General features: G+C 43.7%; 2 protein-coding genes across 3 annotated transcripts in view; both read right to left on the reverse strand.

Annotated features, from left to right (window-relative positions):
- The window catches only part of TEX2 (testis expressed 2), a 43,956-nt gene extending 37,156 nt beyond the window's left edge, over positions 1-6,800 (reverse strand). Inside the window, exon 1 of the mRNA XM_080356289.1 lies at positions 6,673-6,800. The gene's annotated coding sequence lies outside the window, so the exon portion shown is untranslated. The remainder of the gene's footprint in view (positions 1-6,672) is intronic.
- An 11,334-nt stretch (positions 6,801-18,134) lies between these two features.
- Positions 18,135-24,520, reverse strand: part of PECAM1 (platelet and endothelial cell adhesion molecule 1) — a 31,885-nt gene continuing 25,499 nt past the window's right edge. For both annotated transcript variants that reach the window (XM_080356406.1, XM_080356405.1), the window contains 2 exons: positions 22,621-22,643; positions 18,135-18,698 (listed from right to left, as the gene is read on the reverse strand). In XM_080356406.1, the coding sequence (XP_080212532.1) occupies positions 18,669-18,698; positions 22,621-22,643 (53 nt within the window). In that variant the 3' untranslated portion in view covers positions 18,135-18,668. The remainder of the gene's footprint in view (positions 18,699-22,620; positions 22,644-24,520) is intronic.

Consider the following 24,520-nt stretch of genomic DNA (forward strand, 5'->3'; position numbering starts at 1 on the left):
GTGACCTCCAGACAGTGCTACGGCAGCCTGGAAAACAGCCTGTTGTCATACAGGAATTACAGAGCAGCACAGTCCGCACGCACAGCCGGTCCCTTCTCCACCCGCATCTCCTGTTATTCACTAAAATAACACATAGATAGAATAGTACACATTTTTTACTTTGTTTTCACAAAAATATTTTCGTGAAGTTGTCCCACATTTGCTCAGAAGGTTTATTGAAGGCTTGGCAAAGCTTTTATTAACTAGCACATTTTTGAGTTGACAGACATTTAGGATTATCTCCCCCTTAGTTCTGCCCCCTTCTCCCAATTAATTCGTTAAATACTTCAAGTTGAAAAGGAAGAAATGTGAAAGCGATTAGACAAAGAGAACTGCTACCGAGGAGGTCTTACAAAGATAAGCCTTATCAAACTTCACAGCAGTTACAAACAAGAAAAGAAATGTATGGATCCCTTTCATTTACCACCAAAACACATTTACTTATGCATTCAACCCCAAACGTTGCGTAAGAGTATTAGGAAAGAAAGTGAAGCCCCTATGGGCAGCAGAAATACAGATATGTATTGAGCAATCCCCAGCTTGGTCTCCAGAGCAGAAATCTTCACCTTGCACCGGCTACTTTGGGGCAGAGAGGCAGGAACAAGAGGCGGGAGGTGAGCGGTGGGCAGGGGGTACGGGAAAGCCACGGGAATTCTGTAGTTTGGTGGCAAGATTATCGTCCCTGCCTCGGCTAGAAGATACTTTTGGACACAGGGCAGAGCCCCAGGTGGGCAGAGTCTCCATACGCAGAAGTTTCGGAGGGGAACGTAACACAACGTGCTGCAGCTACGAGCCAAAAACCAGGGAGCACCCAACCTAGACAGCAACTTTCACCACCTGCTTGTCACGGAATATTACCCCAAGGTTAATTTAAGGGACAACAGGGTCCAAAACAACTTCTATTAAACCGGTGAGAAACAGGGTTTTAGCATTCCAAAAGTGACTTAAATAAAGGTTCGGATATCAGTTGAGGAAAATTATTTAGGGGCAGCAACCACTACAACAGGCGGTCCACAGAGTGCATGCACGTGGCTTCACTCAAAACAATGCCGGAGTCGGTACAGGTACCCTCAGGCATTTGCATATATCAATATATAGACAACATCTTAGTGGGTGGAGACAATAAGGAACAGGTGGGGCAAGTAGCAGAAACTCTTTGGAATTTATTAACACAGAATGGATTAGATATTCCACCGTCCAAGTGCCAGGGTCCCAGCCAGGAAGTTAAATTCCTAAGGGCTTGGTGGATAGGGGGAGCCATAGCAGTGCCTGGTGATGTTCTGGCTACCATAGAAAAGGGGCACACCCCAAACAGCAAAGCGGACTTGCAACACCTGTTGGGTACACTAGGGTACTGGAGAAAACACATCCCAGGGTTCTCAGTGATTGCCCGTCCCCTGTATGACCTACAGGGCAGAGCCCCAGGTGGGCAGCGTCTCCATACGCAGAAGTTTCGGAGGGGAACATAACACAACGTGCTGCAGCTTACGAGCCAAAAACCAGGGAGCACCCAACCTAAACAGCAACTTTCACCACCTGCTTTTAGTATCACGTGTTAAGCAATATTTCCTCAGCAAGTTACCGCAATCACAAGCGTGTGAGCATGACTACCTCCCTCTCAAAGGAGCCTTATTCTTCGAGCCTGTTTGGGCTCATAAAACAGATATTTTTATTTCCTCAGTCTTAATCCTGACTTCCAGTGAAACAAAATTATTTTCGCAGCTTTCTGTTTAATTTCAGATCAGAACTCCATTGCAGCCCATGATAGGCTGCATTTGCATCTCAGCCCTCCGTGATCTGTTTTGAAATTCCCACTATGAAGGGAGGCAGCAGCTTGCTTTGTGCTTGTATTTGTGCAGTCCTATCTTACAACTGAAGTATAATTTAAACAAAACACATGAAATCCAGAGTGAGATCTAGAGTCTTATAGCTCTCAGTCATCTGCATAAGCTACTAAAACCCAATATAGCAATTTTTTGGACTCTAAACAGATCCTCAGAAGAGCACCCCAATTACTGAATATGCTTTTTCATACTCTTTTAAGGGATCCTGTTTTAAGCTTGACCATCCCATTTTCTCACAGCTTCAGGATAACAATCCTGCATTGACAGGGTAAGTGGTTCAGGACACGCAATACGTTCACCAGCACTAAGGGACATTCTTCTGCAATATTCCTGTCATCAAACACCGGTGGGGTCAGAGAGCACAACAGCTGATAAACCACAGAGACACCAGGTAATGAATATTAAAGTCCAGTTCATACGACAATTCATTTGTGCTACCCTCCTGGACTTCATGGGAAAACACCACTGTTTACTATGTTTTATTGATTTTCTGTTACGCTTTGTCCATCAGTCCTCTTGTCTTGTAGAACACTAATGTAACTGCTATGCTGTGTATTGATTCAGACTTGGCACAGCAGAATAACACACCTTGCTGTTCAGAAAGGAGAGAGTTAAAATAAATAGGAGAAAAAGACAACAAACAGAGAGCTAGGAATTTTGAGAAGCAGGATGGCAAGATCAGAGAATATATCCTTTTTTACCGTGATACTCCCATGCCCCTCCAAAGACACTAATAATCGGTGTCATTGGAGACAATAGTTCTGAGTATCCACAGGATAAAGACAACTGTTAAATAACCCAACACCTTAGAAATCTGCTCTTCTCACAGGCCGTGAAGCAGGAAACAAAAAAACACCTGCTAAATTTACCGGGATTACTACATAATGCAGATATTTCACCCACTCTTGTCAAAACGTGCTCCTTTGTTCCCATCTCCCAGGACTTCCAGCCAGGGCAGGACTGGCCGTGGCCAACACAAGAAGTTTTTAACCAACTCCTTATTGAGCAATTTCAACTTAAGGTACTTGGGTTTTTTTTATTTTCCAGAGATACCGGTCATCAAGGACCCCATTAAAGGAAATGATGATGCATCTGCTAATCAGGTCTTAAAACGGACACTTCCATAGCCCTGGGGATCCAAAATAATTGATCACTCTAACAGCCTCATTCCACAGCAAGAAACTACAGAGCAGGCAGGTAACACAGGAACCACACAGGCAATAACTGCACCAGAGAACTGGTGGGATTGGAAGTCCTCACAACGCTCCCGAGGAACCTGGTGATGTTAAATGTTCCCCGCCAACGTGCAAACTTCATGTTTTGTTGCCTCGGGCTGGAAACGGGATCTTGATCAATAATTATTAACTTTCTGCCTTCAAACTTCTGGGCTTGCACATTAACAGAAGCTTTAAAAAAAAGGTTAAACTGTCCAAGAACAGATAATTCACAATTCTGACAAGAACAGCAGGTCATATATTTTTATGACACAATAATTGGGATTATGTCCCACGTATCCAGAAAAGAAGCTGAATTCAACCACTTGTATTACAAAAAAAACCCCAATCTATGTCCTTTCCTAGTAAGCCTAATGAAGATGCTGCCTCCCCTACAGACCAGTGCAATAAAGGCATGAAGCAACAGTAGAAAACACTTAGAAATAGTGAAGCAACAACAGAAAATACTTGGACAACTGTCTTCATGTCACAAATTTCACCAGTTTCTCAACATGTTGAAACAGATGTCTGGAGCTCGTCTGGTCCAACCTCTCGTCCAAAACAGGCTTAACCTCTAGCTCTGTAGCAAGGAGATGACACCAGGAATAAGATTGGTTACAGGCAGCATTGCCAGTTTGGTCAGAGATCTTGGCCCATCAATGCAAGACAGTACATGACAGTTCAGACAACTCTGCACGGACGCTGTTCTTTGAACGGGTCTCTCGCTATCTAGTGGGTACAAAGCCAACCCTGCCATAATTAACTCCCTCACGTGCCGCATTCTTCAGCATCTGGGACACATGGAATTGTCCTCTCAGTATTTCACTGATCTACCCTAAAATCACAACACATCCTTTCTAGTGTCCACATTACCTAGAGTAAGAAAATTCACTGTTCATCCCCTTTATTGGGAACACGTAGCATCCTTATGCATTTCCAGAGCTGATTTCTACTCTGAATACATTATCTCTCTTCTAATACCAAGTACACATTCATGAAAGCTCACCGTATTAACTCTTCTTTATTTCTCTAATCTCTAAGCCTACAGTACGCTCTTATTTTCCAACATACATTGTCATTTGATTGTTTCATTTAGGGCAGCACAGGCTTCCAGAACACAATGCCTTTATTCAAGGATAAGTGTTTTAGAGCACACTGAATTAACTTTACTACTTACTGTGGACATTGGATACCACAATTCCTGTCTTACCAAAGGAAAAGAATAAAAATCCAGAGATTGGAAGGACTTTTCCAAGCTTCAAGACTTCCTTTAAGACCAGAATGTCCTTACCCTCCTCTTCATTCTTTTTAAACCTACAATTTACCCCAACAAACAGCCTTTACTTTAATTCAGCTCTTGGGCAGGTCTCAGCTACACCTTGTGCACTCAGCACCACAATTTATCCACACATGGGCCGTAACAGGCTAAAGCTCGATCCTTGATACTGCACAGAGAACCGTGGAAAAACAGCACGTGAAACGTATCCGTAGCATGTTCACCCACACACTCACACAGTATACGGCTGGTGGCCTTTCGGACGCACTACAAGAGAAGTCTCATGGATTTGGTTGAGTTCGCACAGAGAGGTGAGGTTAGAGCAGCACAATCCCCAAATCTATCAGCTAAGAAGCTGTTGGAATACAATGCATCTTCAGTCCTCTAGCTACATGATTTTCCATTTATTTTGGTTACTTTAACCTTTTATTTACCAGACAAGTTTCCCTGCCTTCCATTACTTTGTTTACACATCTACCCCAACAAGGAAATTATTGGTATCATACATTCTGTCAAGGTTTCCTCCTCCACATTCTCCACATTCTAAAACAGCTGGCTTAGAAGTTTTTTAGTTAGAAAGAACTAAGCATTTGCTATTAATATTTGAAGCTACTAAGCGTTGTTTTCATGTAAAAAGAAGTATGCATTAATACATGTATTCTATTGGGCTGTGTCTTCACGTTTTCACTGTGGATTTCATTAACTGATTTTCTTTTCTGGACAAGCAATATAGGTCATTTAAATAAGTTATTTGCACGGATCAAGAGCAAAGTTCACAAGTAGTCAGCTTACCAATACAATTCACAGGGGATACAATATACCGGCAGAGTCCAGTATAAGACACCATTGAGCACAGAATTACCTTCTTGGTCTTTTGCTCGATAGCGAAAGGATCTTACCCTGCCCTGCCTTAGAAACGCCGCCTCAAACCTCAGCACCTACTCGGAGCATCAAAAACATGCCACCCACAACAGAGCAGCTCGTTGGATCAGCTTTGAACTCAACCAGAACAGTAACCTCTCATGTATCATAAAAGAACACGATGTCAGCCTTTAAAAGTCAATTCTAACATCAAAAACATTGTTTTACTTTCTTTTGCTTAAGTTAAAGTGCTTTCCCTCTAATTTAGCACATTTAAAATGCACAGAAAATTGGAACAGGATACTCACGCTGCCTCAATTTTATACAGAGCTAAGGAATATGAAGTTATTCTTTAAAAAGATACATCTTCTTGGAAAAAAATACGCCCCTGAGACTGTGAGCCTGCCTTGTTTTTCCTCCAGTTCTGCAGGCAAGATCATCTTGAAAGAGGAGTTGTGTGAAGACAGAGTATGACAAAGCATCTTAACAGAAGATAATCTTACAGCACTGAAGTCTTACACCAATTCATCTTACAGTTGCAATATGGAAGTTACATACAGAAGTTCAATTTAAACTCGGCTGTAAACTTAACTCTCCTAAATTACGGACTGGAGTTCCTTAAGACATTTGCTGACAGACACAAATCATCAAGAAGTTGAGCACAGACATTTGGAAGGAACTTTAGCACATGCTGAAGAGATGTAAATGGATTTAGACACTGAACTGCAGCAGCGAGATAAAATACAAACGATACTGAGAATTAAAAGAGAGGCAGAAACTAAAGAACGGGCACACAGGACAAGAGAGAAGGAAACAATTCTAGGAGACTGAAAATCTCTCGCTTTTGATACTAAAAGCCAACTAGAAACCCTCCCCCAGTTCCAGAAAGAAAAAACGTTACCGCTGTTTCCTCTGCTGCTTGTTTTTAAGGCATCACTGGTAGTTCAGCAGAGCTCCTGCCAAACTGCAAACCCTCCCTCGGCCAAGCCGTCACCTCAGTTACACCGAGGGAACGGGGACGTTCACTCCATCGCGCCGACCGTGCCCAAAAATAACCCCCCGCCCAGCCCCGGCCGGCCCGGCCCAGCACGGCTCACCCAGCGGCAGCCCCAGGACCGACCCGACCCCCCGGGCTCCCCACGGCCGGCCCCCCACGGCCGCCATCAGCCCCTGCCCGGGCCCGGCCGCTCCCCAGGAGCCGCCTCCCCGCCCGCTCCAGGCCCGGCCCGCCTCCCTCGGCCGCCGGCCGCCCCCTCCTCCCCTCCTGCCCCCAGCCCCGCGCACACCGGCGGAGCCCGCCGGGCTCCCGCGCCTCACGCCGGGCGCTGCTGCTGCTGCGGCGGCGGCGCTTCCCGCCCCGGCGGGTGCGGCGGGGAGCGCGCGGTCTGCCCGGAGCGGGCCCAGGCGGAGCGGCGGAGCCTGCGCTGCCCTCGCCTACCTCATCCGCTCATGGCACTGCCCGGCGCGGCCCCGGCGTCCCCCGGCCCGCGCCACCAGCGCCGCGCCGGGCGGCGGCAGCAGGAGGGGAGGCGGCCGCGCTGCCCGGCGCCGCCAATCCGGGCCCCGCGGTGGGCCGGGCCTGCCCGAGCCGCCGCAGCGCCGGCCGGAGGGGCGGGGCGGGGGCGGCCGGCGGGGCTGCGGCGCTCCGGAGGGAGGGGAAGGGGAAGGGGCGGCCGGTCCGGGGGCCGCCCCGGGAGGGAGGAATCGGGCGGTGGCTCCGGCGGGCAGCGCGCTGCCAAAGTTTGGGCCAGCCGGGCAGAGGTGACACGAGGAAACGCCTCCCGGAACGAGGAGCCGCTCGGGGAAATGGCCAACACAGGGGCTGGGGAATTGTGGCCTTTCCCGGTCACTTGGAAAACGTCCGTGAAAAACAAGTGGCCCGGGTTTGTGAGGCCGTTGACACCGCGGGCCGTTCTCTGCCGCCAGCGTTGGTGTTAAACCTCCCACTCATTTCTGCGTTGACCACATCTATAAGCAGCCAGTTCCAGGAAAACACTGTTTGCTTGGGGTTTTTCTTATGAACTCATGCATAGGTATTGCAGGTGAATGTTTACTGCTGGCATCTCTAAATCATTTCATAGAAGGAGCTGCTGCCTCCAGGAAATGTGTGTGCGATCAGACAAAGCTGTTTGGTGTCAACAAGTTATACAAATGGCCAAAAATTACGTTACCCAAACAACTAGGCAGTTATCCCAGCAAACATACCGTGTCAGAGGTTGTTTTATTTGCTCTTTCCCAATTTGAAGCAGACTGAGAAAAAAAATTCTCCCTGTCAAAAGGTTGTTTTCCCAAAAATGGTCTCATGCAATAAATTACAGCTTTACCACTGCTTTTACCCTTCACTTAATTGCTCTTGCTTCTGAAGACAGTTAATAATGAGATTACAACATCTACACCGGCTCAGATTGATGTTGGCCTTAGCTACCCTAAGAGCAGGGTAAGACTGCATTGTGTGATTATCGCTGGATTGCTTCTATTCTGCAGACCCTTTTTTTTTAATTAAAAGGACAATGTTGTGTTTTAAATATACATACAAGTATATTCCATCATCTGGGATAGGTTTCGTTTCATAGCTGTCACTATATAGGCAGACCTTTGAGTCATTATATACAGCTAATGTTAGCATGTCCAAAGTCTAAAGATAACGGTTGGTTGGTTGGTTGGTTGTTTTTACAACAGGTTTTCCCCGCACAAACAAAGACTATGGCTAAAACTGTGACTGATGGGTTTGTTTTAGCTATGCTAAACTATAAAAAATTTGCTAGAATTTCTGAAGCTTTTCCTGCCCACTATTCGCACCTAACCTGGGCAGCATATGGCATACAAGACTTGGCCTCAAGATAAATATTTTTGCACCTGAATTCAGGTGCTTGGCAGAGGCTTCTCCCATAGAGTGACACGTGTTGAGCAAAGGCTGGATCTGCCCACTAGGAAAAACCAGGCACGAGCTGTGTCTGGCCACTTACCTGCTTCTGAGCTTCATGGTGTTACGGCCTCTTGGGAATCCTCTTCTAAAGGCAAGTCCCAGCCAGATGGAAGGAAGAAAAAGGAAGAATCTTTGAAGTTCTGAAACATTCGGTGCTGTAAGAGTAAATCCTTTTGTTGGATAATTTATCTTCCACCCATCCTGCAAGACAAGAGAATAAAGTATTGCTTATTTATTTTTAATATTTCGGTATCCTACGTATAAATATGCAGCAATTCTGAGAAACAACAGGCCTGCAGGTTCTAGAAGTAGCTATCTATAATCAGGAGCTGCTTTTGAAAAAAATGACTTTAATCTTTTGGAATATGTGAGGAAGAAATTTAAATGCCTTTTAAAAGCAGTTCTTGAGCAGGCTGTAAAATAAGAAGTAATATTTCTCTCCCGAGCCACTGCGAGGCTCAGTTCATTTCTCTGTAATGCCCCCATCAGAATTTCACAGCTCAGGACAGTTTAAAGCTTGTAGTTTTGTGAGAAAAGAACATTACGTGAGATTTGGGTTTCCACATGGTTTTCACAAATCTCTCATTGCTGTCTGATCTCCTGGGGAAGACCCAAGAACTGCCGGACAGGCCTGCTTGCAATTTTCTGCTGAGAAGCCTTAAAATGAATGAGGCAGCAGCTGTGCCTGAACACATGAATCTTGGCATACATGGGTTTGTTATCTGGCTGTTATTTTGTTTGTTATCTGTATGATATTAAACACGATGGCAAGAGGCTTAGCGTGGCAAAAACAAAGAAGATCCCCTGCCCGCTCAGTGCGTACAGCAACCCAACAAGAACTCAAAAGGTCGAGGCTTCCCAGTTCTGACTGTGGGCACAGAGGACAGTGTGAGGTTCCTAACACCACACTCCTTCTGCAGCGTGTCTCTGCTTGTGAAACACCGAAATGATAGCGTCCTCAGCACCTCCCAGTTCTTCTCCTGCCCGATGTCTTCACTGTTGTCTTTGGACCTGCACTCTGTAAGTCGCAAATTTGCCCATCTCGTCTTCCAACCCATCACTGCTCCCCACCCACTGATCTCAGGTCATATTGTGCCTGGAGAGCCTCCCCAGCCCACCCTCCGCACGCAGCTCCAGCCCTGCTCTGAACCCCCCAGGGACCTGCACAAGCTCTGAGCTCTTGTTGCTTCCTGTGCTAAAGCACAGTATTTTGTGGTTGGTTGCTTCTTTGTGTGTTTTTGTTTGGTTTTGTATTGCTGCTTCTTTCTTAAAGCTGAGCTGAGGATAGATCGTCTCATTTGTCCTTGTGATCTTCCTCTCTATTTTTTTTTTCTAATTTATTAAAGGTTTCTAGATTGCCACGTATCTGCAGAGACGCAGCTCTATACTTCTCCTCACATCAGGTCCTTGTACATGCTCAGAGAAGACACATTTCCAGAGACAGAGGAGGTTCCAACCTCCACCTGTCTCCCTGTGGACTGATGTTCTGGTAGAAGGACAAGAGCATGGGCCTCTCCTGTGGCTGCCAGGAGGTCAAGTGGATTCACAGAACAAGCTAAAACAAGGTCAGCAGGGCCTGCAGAGCTAAACCGTGCTGCCAAGGTGACCCCAGGAGCAGACCTGTTCCCAGGGAATGTACTGACAGGTCAAGTAGTTTGAATGCTGTGAATTCACACTGATTTCTCTCAGGCCTGCAAAACCTTAATGATGCTTCTCACACAGACTAATCTCCCCCCGACACTGAATCCAGACTGGGAAAATGGCAGGTGCGTACCTAGAGCAGCGGTGCCGTCCATCTCTGGGGAAGAGCTGAGACCGTGTGCCGCACAGAACAGCCACGTGCACGCTGCCAAAGTCACACGAAGGTTGCAGGAGCTGGTATCTGTATTTCAGTGTACCTGGCAAATGCACAAAACTCTAAAAGCCTGAAATTTGATCTGCACATGGTGGAGAAGTCAATACCCCTCCCTCCGCAGAGACCTTTGTCGGTTGGAATCTATGCTGCCTGAGTGCTGGAGGACTTCAGAGTGCAACCGTGACAAAATACAAAGCTGGCGGAAGGTATGGGGGATACAGTGGCACTGTTCCACATTTTGTCTGTGCAGACATTCCACCACAAGTCCTTGACAATAATATCAGCTGCTACAGACAATTTTCTATCAATCAGGAAAAGTAAATCGCAAAATAAACAGCATGGGTCCTGACCTTTTAGCTGCCAAATCATTCACCTATTTTAAATCTACAAGTAAATTTAGTACTCCTGGTACAGAACAGCTGAAGATACATATTTAAACCAAGCACATACACTGCAACTTTTCCACATGCACAGCTCTACCACAGGAGCATTAACGCCAGCCAGCAGTACCCTGCTGCCCTTGCCCGGCCAGATGCTGAGGTTCTGCGCTGATGTTCTTAATATAAATGGTTAGCAAAGAGAAAAGAGCAGTGACTATAGCCTGGAAATGAGCAGCAACCTTCAGATCCAGACCTTCAAACCAACAGCCCAATATTCAGGAGGAGCAAAGTCCATAGTGTTTGTGGGGAGGACAAAAGGGGGAAACAGAATATACGGTCAGGTGATCTGTGATCATTTTATTATCCCTTGTCTTCCCAGGGAAAGTCGGAAAAAAATAATCCAAGTTAATGACAAGTATGGCTTGAAAGGGGTTAGTGAAGCTACACTGGAGTCCTGCATGAGTGCTGTTACTAAGAATTAAACTGGCCTTCATTTGATTTAGCTTTCTTCAGTTTCAGAGTGAAGTACCCTAAATCAGATTAATGCCACTTAATTCTGAATATGAATATCTGCATAGGGTTTAATAGAATTTAACTAATCTACTTTAAAAGAGAATTCAAGTAAGGTTTCCTAAGTGTTCCCTTCGAGGAAAGATTCACATCAATAGACTTAAAGGGAATTGTTCCTGGATCATGCTGGCATGAGGTTCAAAACATCAACAGCACCATAACAATAGCGACAAATTGCTCAGATACCTTTGTTCTGAGAGCATTAACATCTGATCCAGAGCCGAATGTATACCTGCTGAAATGGAATCAGAAAATGTAGCGTGAGTGAATTCTTAGTTAACCAAAGAGGGGCAAAACACTGGAGAGACTTTGGTTTATCCAGCTGAGATGGGGAACTGTGTAGATGGGCCCCTGGGCAGCGTGTTTCCCATGTTATGAAGGTGTGAACAACCTGTATTCGTTTTGTAAGGCTGATATCATTTAGGCTGTTGTGTGTATCTAGATAGTGTAATTTCAAACGTGAATGTTGCTAGAACCTTTATTTACACGAACTTCATCAAGATGTCAGGAACTGCAATCTCTGCAACTGTAATTAGTAACCTTTAACAGAGCAGTCGCATCGCATATTGCAGAACAAACCCAAGTGTTTATGCCAGTCAGACCAGCGTTTCGCAATAAAGCAGCGGCAAGGTCTTTTTTAAATGGGGCAAGTCAGACACTGAGCTTTACTGAGGACACTGGGCTTAAACAACGAGAACGTGAAGGTGCAGTTACACCCTGGAACAAACAAGAGCACAGCTTTGAAAGCAAACCCAGGGCTAGTATTTCCCCATGTTAAAGAACTGCCTCTGAAAGAGCAGTCAGTACTCATCCATTCATACAAAATAATCACAGCCAAGACTCAATCCTTCCCTGCTCTCCCTGCAACCAAACACACACCAGTGAGAGCTCCATCCTGGCCCATTTCTCTAACAAATTTGGACCCAGTGAATGTTCTCAGTGCCTCCACAATTGAATTTTTCCTCTGGGCTTAGCATTCTCCTTCTCTCCAATAATATAAACTGTACAGCACTTTAGGATGAAGACCTCAGCACAGAGACATATTAAATAACATCTCACTCTGCTAATCATTCAGGTGGCTAAATAGGGAATCTGTGCTCCTTAGACTACTTATTACAGGCAAATAGCGTCACCCTGTGCAGGGCAACATCTGGCTCCACATGACCTTGGGTTTTTTCATATATAGGAGCTGTTCCCTGTAGTTCAAGAGTGAGTCATATCTTTTTCAGAGTATCATTAAACCTTTTAATTAAACATTGCTCAGTAATCTATCCAACCAGGATCCCTGAGTCAACATTACAAGTGCTGATAGACAATGCAATATATTTTTAATGTAAATCCAGTGTGATATACTAAGGAATGTGATAAGTACATGCACAGTCTGCTCAAGGGGGTGGGGGGAAGTAAACTAAACACAGTCATACCTTAAACTTTGAGAACATCAAATCCAGATTACCAGCAATATTAAAACCTTCTAGACTTGGGTGCCTTCTACTGCATTTAGACAGAGAATTAATCTTGATATTCAAAGCCTTCCAACACTCACATGTTTTTAAAATAGCAAAATGTATTTCTTTTGAAGTATGAGCTTGTTACAGCTATTTCGAAACCTCTTACTGAACTCAGATGGATCTTGAACCTCCCTTGGGGTTGATTTAGATGTCGGTGTTCATTCATTAATAGATTGGAAATTGTCCAGGACAATATTGCAAGAAAACATATGATGGCCAGGCTTGCTTTCTGGTTCTTCCTTTCTTAAACAGGAAGTTTCTCTACAAATAAATCCAAGGTTAAATATGATGAGTAGGGCAAGGAATGCAGAGAAATCCAACCCAGTATTAGCAATGCATACTGCTTATTGCTCAACACTATTTCTCTCCAGTGGCAAGGGGAGGGTACAGTAAAAACTTCAGTTGTGCAGTGAGAATCAGATTGTGCCCCAATTCCATCACGTATTCCTGCTCCTTGTCACTGACAGTAAGTGTGCAATCAGCACAAAGGCACATGCAGAGTGTCTAATGCCACCCAGACACAGAGTTCAGGCAAAAAGCTTATGACCCCAAAAGGTTTAACGTTGTCTTTCATTGCATGTTCTTTTGTATAAGAAACAAACAAGCTCTGGTACAGAAGCAGGCAGCTGAAAGAGGAACAGCCGCACTAAGGAAGGCAGCAAAAGGGCTAACCTGGAGGAGAAGCTAATGCATCCAAGGTTTCTCCGGATTGAAATGCTGGGCTTTGAGGACGTGGGCAGTGCTTGGAGCAGCCTCCTTTCAAAACCAGGCAGAACCAGATAAACTCTACAAGAACGACCTTGAGAAAAAAATCTGGTGGAGGGCTTCTGGATAAAGTGCTGCTGAAAGGACTGAAATTGCATGCAGAAAAACCATCTCCTATTGTCTGATTCCTTTTCTGTTCAAGGAAAAAGAATTTTATACTTCCCTTGTAAATAAAAGGGCTGCATCAAAGCACCTGGATGGTCAATTTTGCCTGCTATTAGAAACAATTCGCTGGGACTACAACCACTCAAGTGCTTTGGTCAAAGGCAGGAAATAAAAGCTTCATTCATTTCCTCATGGAAAGGCAACAACTTCATCCCTTTGACGGCAACTGCACAGAGCTTGAAAAGTCAAGGATGCATGAAGCGTGATTGCAACGACTTATGAAGTGCAGAACAGGCGACATGTGCTGTGGATGTGATGATCACTGACACTCCTTTGCCCTCAACCTTGTCTTTCACTGACAGAATTACAAAGTCGGTGTAAAGCAGCTACCAAGTCAAACTAGTGATTTTGCACTGGTGGAAATGACTCCAGAAGACACAGCAATTAGGAGAATCACTCGGTGTGAGCACACAGCCCTATCCATGATTGTAGGCAATGAAGAAAACACAGATCTGACCTTTGTCAGCCAGTCAGTGCACTAATTAGTGTGTCAGAGATAATAACCGTTAAACATGAAAATCTGACCTATATATGCTACAAAAGAGGAAAAGGCAGCAATTTACTTAAGTCTCTGTTATACTCTGTTAATGATAATAAGCTGAAAAAACAGACCATAATGCAGGAAAGTTGTAATTAAAATGCACCAATTATCATTTTCTCCTTCTAGGGGATGTTAGTCAGGTCTGCTTTCCATTTGATATACAGAGAGACTTGTAGGATTGTGTTTCATCCTGAAACAGTCAGAAAGAAATCAAGTCAGTGGGAAAAGATCGGCTTCAGAAAAAAAACATAAAGGCAATAAAGGTAAAGAAAACCCTTTCAGCATTTTTTGTTTGACAAACCACAGGTGTGTGTCAGGGCTGTTTTCTAATAGAGCAGCCTTGCCTCCTTCCAGCAATCACTGAACTGGATTTAACCAGCGTACACAGCGTTCTGAGGTTTCGGGGCTGAGCCAGCTAATACTTTCAGTCATGCTGAACATACCATGCTGCTGCAGAGATCAACTAGTGCCCGAGGTCCCTGGGAGGAATGTGAATCTCTCTTCATAAGTCTAAATACTTCCCCTCTCTGCTCCCTTAAGGTCCCTGACCTCCAGCCGGGGGGGACAGGTTGTTTGGAGGCTGTTCCAGGCTCAGCACCCACAGGTGGAACCAGTTTTTCGAGCGTGCCAACACGTGCTGTAAGTACATTTAGATTCGTTCTTCCAGCCCTGAGGAAAACCCTGAGTCAGAGCTGAGCAATGTTCATCAAATTTGTCTGGAAAATGCAGCCAGGGAAGTAGCTCACTCCTGTTCTCTTTGCCGATGTGCTGGCATTTTCAGGAGTCCGGGGCAGTGCAAAATGCTCAGTTCTTATCTGGAGGCCACAGCTCAAGTGGCAGTGGCCACATGGGGTGCGTATGAGGCACAGCAGGTCCAACTGTTTGTGGGAAGTATTGTCATTAATGGCCAAAGTAACTGAAGCGATATAGGCCAGGTAGTCCTGATCACCTAACTGGCACAACCAGTGGCTAGAAAATTATTCTATTTGTCTGTCATCAGACTTTGCGGGTGGCTCCATCCCTGAGGAAACTGATTTCTTTTGCTATTAAATGTAAAACTTAACTACAGTGATTATTTCCTGCAATGGCTGAGAATTTTTTCAGCCTTCCCACTCAGCCTGTCTGTGGCTGGTGAGAAAACAAATTGCCTGTAGAAACATAAATGCTCGCATTTAATCAAAGCTTCCCATGCAAGCCACAGTCTCATGATTGCTAGACTTGCAGCTTTTTTTAATGGGAGCACCTGCGATTTGAAGTGGAGCATTTCAAAGCATGAAGACAATGAGCCCCATTCTTTGTGATTCTTTAGACATGACAACTTGCTTATTACCTCTCAAATAACAGTAAGAGTGATGTTTATTCTGCTTTCACCAGGTCTATTCAGAATAGCCTTGAAATTCTAAATAACAAAATGTGCTGGCATTTAAAATCTGCACTGATACTTTATTACTTTCGGTTTGATTCTAGTTTAGTTGGTGGGTTTTTTCTTTCATTTGATACCTCTGTTTTTCTCAAACTTTGTTTCCTTGCCCTGTACCTGTCCTCTCCCTCCCAAAAGAGCGGCTGTAGCCAGTCTGACAGCATTACTTCCCCTGCTCCAAAAGCTGGGAGCTTATGGTGCAAACCAGCTTAGTGATGAGTTGCAACATCAAGAAGTTGGACTAAACCAAGTTCACAAAGGAGCAGTTAGAACAAGCACATAACACTCCAGCAAAGTAAATAAACCTTGGATGAACAGGATGTTTACTCTGGACAGAAGTAGTGCCCCAGCATTTACAAACAATTCACTAACCTACGTGAGAAAGAAGTCACAGCTGGTAGGTTTACACTGGGTTTTGAAAACCGGTCTCAAAGGGTGGCGGAGGTCCAGATGAAGAGATCATAGCGCTGCAGGAATAAAAGCCAGAAGGCTCAGTTTGCACAGGTAGACGTAAAACAGAACCTGGCCCAGAAATCAGGGTCGGACCCGCAGCCTCCCCGGCACACCAGCCCCCACCCCAGGGAGCAAGAGGGACCTGTCGCCAGCCCTGTCGCCCTGCGGGTCACCTGCCACCAGGGGTCAGCACCGGATCGGTGCCGGGCGCTGCTGGCGGGAGCGGGAACGTGGCAGCGGGGACGGGAACAAGGTCCCTCCGGCCCCCGGCGGGTGACACTAAAGCACTGGGGACAGGCGGCTCCACCGCGCTCTGTCAGGAAGTTTGTAGCCCGACCCAGACAGCACATCCTCACTGATTTTTACACGAAAGGGCACCCAGGAATATACTTACTTTAGACAAGAAAACAAGCAGCTGCCAGTTTGTTGGAAATGACAAAAAAATTAACAGTGGAAGAAGAATCTGTTGATTTAAAGCATTTCTGTATCTCATCCCTAAAGCCTCTGCTCTGCAATAGTAAAAATATTATAAAGTTAAGCAAGTAAGGCAGTGGAATGGGTAAAGGAAAACTCCTTCCGAACAGGCTCAGTGCCAGCGAGGTGCGGCGCTGGCAGGGACCCGCTCGGACACGGCACGTCCCAAAGGGGCTGAGGATGTTCCAGCCGTTTGTCTGCTCAAAAAGTAAATATTTAGCAACACGCCTCATTTTATGTTTGCTGAGCTCAACTTTATCACAACTTTAAAATTTGATTTTTTTGTTGTTTTTTGAGAACATATTGTTTGAGCTCTAATCTGAGCTCTAATCTGTTTCAATAACATATTAAAGACTTATTTCCCAAACGTTTCCAGTGGGACAATGAGGCTTGCTTGACATGCAAAAGACATGCAACAGAGCATTTGGATTCCTCTGTAGCTCTTTACTTCATGGGCCCATTAACTTTGTCTTCACTGGAGATGCCTGCTGATCTAATGTCCCATATTTTAAAATATTTTTGGTATATCTGTAAGACAAAACAGATGTGCTCAAAGCAGCACACAGTGCTTTAAGAAGTGGATAGTTCATATATGTTTGAGTAGGGAAAACAACTTTTATTACAGGCTAAATACAAAATAGTTTAGGATTATTCCAGCCAAACCAATTTAATTCATTTACCTGCTGCTAAACTGGATCCTGACAACAGATTAAGTGCCTGGAATCACTTGTTGCAGAGACGACGTCTTCCATATGGTCCAATTTATATAATGTATCTATATGGTTCATCACTAATAAAAAATTTTACAGACAAGGGGTCACCAACACGAACATGCAAGATCCAGTGCAAAGTTCAATTCAGAGTTTTCTTTATTAAAATACCTTTTCACATTCCGTATACTCATGCATTTGTATGGACACTCGTGGGATGCTGGAATGAACACTTGTCAACAGAAGAGTGCTATGAAGTCAGTCATTTGTGAAAGGCTTTTGGTACAAACAACATTTGCATAGGGAACAATAAATTAGAGATCTTAGCCAGTAACTGGAGCTTGAAAACTTAGACGTTTGGAATGAGGATATAAAACCCTTTTGTATTTCTTGCTGGTTTTGCGCCTTTGATGCAATGCTTAAAGCAGTAACTATATATGTATATACAAATCCATGTCCTCTCTTTCACTATTTTCTAATTAAAATGAGAACCTTCTTACCTGTGGCCCAGATCTTGTAGTAATTCAATCTTTAGTAAGAAAAGGAGAGCAATGCAGTGTCAAAGATCAGCTGGTTAAGAGGTTGGGGACAGTCCTTTTTCTGTTTTGTGTTCTTTTTTAAACTAATGCAACTGAGATTACTATGGGCCACAAAGATTAGATCCAGGTCCAGACTGGATCCATGTTAGTGGTGTATGATACTATAGAGAAAAGGGATAGGCATGAAGTTCCATACTGGACTAACTGGCCACAAGTACAACTACAGATCTCTCCTAAAAATCAAAGGAATAAGGATTACACATAACAGGATTTTCAGGTACGAACTCATTGATCTGGGTGTAGTATATCCACCCAGTCCAGACTTGTACTTTGCATCATCCAAAATAACTGTGATGGGCAATCAATCCTTGAGAGAGCCATCACACCCAACTAACCAACAAGCATCAGAACTTTTAAAGGGAAAAGCAATTTAGCGAAGAATAAAGCATATGTGTGCCTCTACTTAGAGAAGCACTTGGTAAAGTACTGAATCTCTGAACAGTTATTCAAGTTTTTAGAGAGCCCAGAGCTCGCTGTTCCGTTAGGCCCTCGTTACAGTGTAGTGTCCAAGGGAGCTATAAAGTAGCTGGCTCCAAGACTGGTAGCAGTCCAGCTGCTGCAGCACCGAGAGTTCAGCACAACCTGCAAGATCACGTCCAAGTCCACACATGGCTGGCCAAGCCGTGCTGAGCTCGGTTCTGCCACAGCGGGTACTGCTAACTACGTTAGCTAGGTTAAAGCAAGCTTAGATATTTCTACATCCTACTGGCATCACAGTAGTTAGTGCAGTGTAGAAATGCACTCCCTCAGCTGTAGCTTCCCCTTTTATTTCCTCAGAGCGTGATGAATCAGACGCTAGAAAGGCAAAATTGCATTAGCAGGAGAAATTAAAGATGGGAACCTAGGTCAGTGGTTTCTAAAGCCACTTTCCTATGAGAATTTTTATTTGTAATTTTTTCCGTTAAATGCTTTAGGAACTTCTCTATTGTTCCCCCTGAGGAGATAAACTTTGAAAAGAAGAGCCTGGCAAACTCATAAATAAGTGCTGCAGAGCTTTTGAAACATTTGCAACATCTTCCATCTTGGCTTGTTTTCTTCTCCCAGCTGATCTTTGAGGTGGCTGCTCTAAGTAGCATCAGGATGCCCTTGTATTCTCTGTTGGCAACAAGACCAAAAAGAAAGGTATGAGTATAAATGTCCCCCTGCCCTCTCCTGTCCTTTTTGATCAATACAAAACTTTAAATCTAGTAATATATTCCTTAGAGTACTATACAATGAGCTAATAAATACAGTTCCTGGGGGATATATTAGTATTATCTTCATCAGATAAAAAAGGAAATAAGACAGTGGGAGATTTAGGTTAATAATCACAGGCTAGACGGCAATACTGTTAATCACCAACATCGGCAGCTGGGCGCTTACTGATAGAAGTTGGATTCTTATGGGAAATGGTACTCAACGAATCTGAAAGTCAGATCCCACATTTACTAGTAGGTGCCCAGTTGCCACAATTAGACCTCAATCTCCAGTCCCACAAGAGTGAAATCCTTTTCCTAAGAAGCACGTGGGTATCTCAACAGTGAGCAAGGCACTGTTCAACTTTTACACAGCATGTTTCTACAAAAGTCTGTTCCTTTGAGCTTTGAGTTACCTATTCAGTACACATCAGGGACACAGAAACCTGGCACGGAGAACCACAAAAGGCAGCGTGCAGACGGAGGAGTCCCCTACGCTAGCCAATGGAAAGGGCAAAAAGAGATCCCAAACTTCATTGTCTTTACATTATATGACAGAAATAATTCTGTCCGCTGAGGATTCACAACTGTCAAGTCTTTCCTGACACCAGTTGCCAAAGCAAGTCTTCCTCCAGCAAATATCTGCTAAGAGTACATGGTGGCCTCTCACCTAATAGTTTCGTCTGTCAGCACTGAGGCGCCTAATTCCTTTTGTGGACTTACCCGCAAAGGATTTGCCCCATGAGTCAGAGGCAGGAATTCCTGGTTTATAATTCAATGTTTATTTCAGAGTATCACCTTGGTTTTCATATCCTGGCTGCCTGAAATCCCCCCCAATTCTAAATGGACACATCCTTCATCTTCATTTCCTGTCTGAAACTACCGTGCCACGTTACTGTGCGCGGTTCAACACGTGCCAGGTCCCCCTTCTGAGCAGACAATGTGGTGCTGGCAATGTGAAGAAATGCCTTTATCTCTGAGAATGTACAAAATGCTTTTGGAGTCACTTGAGTAAGATGAGAAAGTAGCTGAAAAAAAATGCCAGAAATTTATCGAAATCGATATAAATTGTGCAAGTTTCTGTCTTGAAGGGTACATTCTGAGGTTGAACAAATGGGCAGCTAAAAGTACACTATGTCCCGACCGAGGCTGCCAGCCCGTGTACCCCTAGCACAGAAACAAACAAACAAACACACACATCTAAGAGGTAACAGGGGAGCAGGAGATATGAAGTCAGAATGTACCGCTGAGGTAAATTTGACACAATACCAATTAGTATTTGGCGAAGCGGCTATCTCATTGTTAAGATATTTCCTTCAATATGTTTTCAGAAACTGGGACCATTAAATAACTTAGAAAGATCGCCAGCTCTGATTTCAGGAAGGAAACCTCCTCCCAGTTCCTCTCTAAGTAATTCACTTCTTTTGCAAATACTTCCTATGGATGGCATTTAAGATAGAAATTTTTGAAACAGAAGAAAAAGAGGAAAGCAACCCCCAACCCAAAACTTTGGGTTCATTTCTAAATGACCTAAAAGTCCAAGACATTCAGGTTCAAGGTACTCTGGACTGCAAATCGGTCAGAACCTGTACTGCAATTGGGCCTTTTTGTAGATTTGAATTGTATATTCAAATAATTGTACATTCAAATAATTCAAACTGTAACTGATTGTTTTTCTAGTGCACCACCTTTCTTGACATAATACAAACACTTTCAATGCCTTTGTGTAACACAACACTTATTGTCAGTACACAGTGTTTACTAAAGCCCTGAGCTCAATTTTATAAGAGTCTCTCAGTGAAGATGAAGCAAAGTTCCCAAATTTCCACGTTATATTTATTCTGACAGAAACTACATCTGGGCAAATGCACAAGAGCAGGGCTAGCACTCGTTAAAATGATTTGCTTCATCTTTCTTTTCCACAGTGCAACACTCTGTTTCACCTGTCACTTCTAGAAGATAACAGAGTTTATCTGAGGAGTAGACCCCACGTTGTTATTTGAATGTCGAGAGTGAAAGGGACAGCAGGACCTGATGGTGAGTCTCCACCATCATTACTGAAACAAAAAGGTTGCACGTCGTCCTGTCTCAGAAATAAACTCTTAGCAAAACACCACTCTCTCTGCTGTGGTGCCCTGTGTCCCACACTTCTGCAATACCTATTGCTTCCTAAACAGGCTCAAATTCTGCAAGTGTTTTGACAGGTCCCTATAGCAAACTAATCCATCTGGCACTTCATGTGATTGAGATGGCAGCTGACCAGCCTGGCTCCTGAAGGGCTCCTTTCACTCACAAATTAAGGGAATAGAAGATCGAAAGCGATTTCACCTCTGAGCCAAATACTTCATTTGCCTATAAAGAAGCAGAACAGCTGGGGAGGAAATTTAAGCCACTTGATCGCTTTATAAGGAGCATTTTCCTTTTCATGAGTAGAATCAACAAATCCTAATTTGGACCAAACTTCTGAGGTACATCAAAGTTAGGCATTGTGTGAAAATGAGCTACAGAAACAAAAACGTTGCAAGAAAATAATGATAGAAAGCACCTTAGTAGCTCCCTGCCTCTTCTGTGCTCATCTGTGTTGCCTGAAAAGTGCTGAGAGGCAAATGGTGAGGATAGAAAATCTATAAAGAAATTTATCTATCCAGTCCAACTTCAGATCAAATATCTGGAGAGTTCAAAAGAGACTTTTTACTCAGTTACGGCCACAGGAAAATAAAACAAAAAAATCTTCATAAAACTTTAGTCTTTCACGCAGTGTCCATTAAAAACGACACAGGGTGTGAGGGGGAGAAAAATAAAATACAAAGAAAAAAGATAATCATTCCTCCCTGAGCTTAACCCTGATGTCTGTCACAGCCACTCCTGACCATTTTTCCTTTTGCATTGGACAAACCTTCTTTGCGTGCCCCTCCAAGGAACGCCTGGTATAACACACTGGAGGGTTCAGCTCAATTTATTTTTAGAAAATTGAGAGCAAGGAATAAAAACAAACCTTTAAACTAAGAGAGACAATGACACTATAAACCCTACTGGCCTGTTAATATATGTCTGTTTATTGTAACGCAATCTGTGACCTTCAGTGCACTGCCACTGTCTGTAAATAATACAATGGGCTGATTTTTTATCCCATGGGGATGTGAGTGCTGATGGAGCCTTTCAAAACTCAAATGGATGCCATAAGCTGACGTCGACTGCTATTGTGATTCTTATTTATGAGTCTTTCTCTTTTTTTTTCTTTTCCTAAGTACAAGTTCCAAAGTCACAAAGTGGATGGCAGAAAAACACCCTGTCTGCCTGGCTTCAGGTTGGATTAGGTAGTTTATCTCACATTCAGGAAAGTGCTCCTGAAATGTATGTTCCCTGCCTCTTGAGAGCAGAGTGACAGCTCATTCAAGACACCTATTCTTTAAAGAAAAAAATCCATACCATGGGCTTCTTAGCCCTGTAAAGCTGTTCACTGCCTCCAGAACCTTCACCGAACTCCTAATTGTTTCACTGAGATCCTCCATTTAGGGATGGGACCATAAATGTCAGCATGAAGATTTGTGGTACATATTCAAAGCTGTGCAGGTGTTCAACACAAATGTTTGGAAGATCAGTATTTGTACCAGCACTGCCGAACAGCAGTCAGTTGCATGGACTTTAAAGCTGACCATTCTATAAACTTCATACTGAAAGCCTGATCAGTAAGAATATATCCAAAGGGATTGCCCAGTAGCTGTCTGGTAAAGGTCCTGAACAACAAATAAACAATGAAAACATAGCAACACTTGAACATTATCTTACTAGATACACAATACTCTCAATCCAGTTCCCCTATACATGAAATGTATACTTACAGAATGCCTGTTTTCCACAGAATCTGCAAAATAAAATACAGTGTACAAATTACGAAATGACACATTGCAGAGTGATCAGTTCTGTGTTTCAGAAAATAGACTTTTATGTTTAATCTAACCTTCTTTGTTCACCTTGCAATGATATAAAAATGGTACCTACAGCTAAGGTTCAAGCTCTGGTCCTAAGAAGTATCCATGTACTCAAGTACATGGGTGGGACCAGACGTTTCAAAGACCATGTGGAACAGTACATGCTCGACAGCTTTCCCGGTTCTGGTTTAGAGCAGAAGTCTCTACTCCAAGCACAAACTGTTACTGGACAAAGAAAGAGTCTTCCTTTCAGAGGTAAGTTCTCATGAGCATTATATTTCCTCTTCCAATCCTTGCCAGGAAAATAACATACTGCAGGAATCCAGTATTGGATACACCTTTCAGAGCCAAATAAGATCCTGCAAAGACACCTGAAATATCATTAATAAAAAGATGCTTGTTCCCAAGGCAAGTCTGCGAGCCAGCAGGCTCTTTCTATTCAGGATCAGTGGATGACTTTAAGATTAGATCTTATCCCCCCCCGCTTTTTTTTTAAGTGGACTTAGCTATTCAGAAGTTTCAGAGAATACCTTCAAATACTGAAACAAATACTTCTTTGCCCTCTGAAAGTAAGACAATTTAGAGACATGGGGAAGTGCTCCTTATGCCAGCATAAAACTGATCTCAGTGTTCAGCAACAGGGATTCCTACATGTCTGGTCATTTTGCTAAGTAACAAATTTAAAAGTAACATGGGAAGCATGTACAAGGTTTTTGTGTCCTGAAAGCTGACAGAAGGGAACAAAAACACTGCTGATCCAGTGCTACATCAAAGCTTGACTTTAGGTGGACAAAACTATATGTCAGGTTTACGAAGTGAGGTATTAATGAGCTGTAGCTTAGTCTTCTGTCACAATGTATTGTGCTCACAGGAAGAAGGAAATGAGAAATTTTGTATAAATTCCAAACTTCAAACAACGGGATGTTTGCTACCCCAAAGGTACTAGGTCACAAGAACAGATATCCCACCTCCTTGTTAGCTGTCACCCAGCTTCAAAATCGTGTGGCTTTCCAGCTAAGTATCATATCTCTGCCAGGAAAATGTCATCGTCTGTGTCCTTTGAACATGCCGCTGGAAGGCAAAATGATTTCTAAAAGGTACCGATCAGGTGAGCCAGCGTGTAGCCTCTAATGAAAGCACAACGATACGGTGCTTTTGTTGATTCTTTGCTACATCATTCTTTTCACCACCTTTTTATTCCATTCCTGTTAAAAATGTGAAGTGTTTTTCACTTGAAACACACTGATTTTACTGTGAGGAAAGAGGAGAGCTCTTCAAATGACACCTGGCTTTCCCTTAATAACAAAACAGGGAAATGAGATATCCTGGATTCTAGTCATATACAGAAGAACTGGCCAAGCTTCCATAGCAGGGCAAACAAACTGGATATTTTGTGAAAGGAATCGGAGGTCTGGTGCTGGTGATTTCTAAAAGATTCCCAAGTCTAATAAAGGAAGGTGTTTGATGGATTTCTGATGGATTTAAACTCTTGCTATTGCTTTTCGTTGTTGGGGTTTAAAATTCAAAGGACACATTTTTACGAAGGAACTCATTAATGGCAGGAATTTAAGACACTGTTATCCCCACCTGCTCTGCCCTTTCTTGTTGCTAGAGGTTAAGGAGAAGAGATTATATTCCTAAAATTCACAGTTCACAACCCATCTCAAACCCACCTCCAATACTGGTTAAAGCTAAGATGCTGGATTATGGACTGAAGATGCCGAACTGCAGACACATACAACCTTCTGCCAAGCCTGTTATTGCAGCAGGAGCTTCTAACAGAGAATCTTGGCAGGCAGTTTGGGAACCG

This window comes from Nesoenas mayeri (genome assembly GCF_963082525.1).
Source record: "Nesoenas mayeri genome assembly, chromosome: 19".
NCBI lineage: Eukaryota > Metazoa > Chordata > Aves > Columbiformes > Columbidae > Nesoenas > Nesoenas mayeri.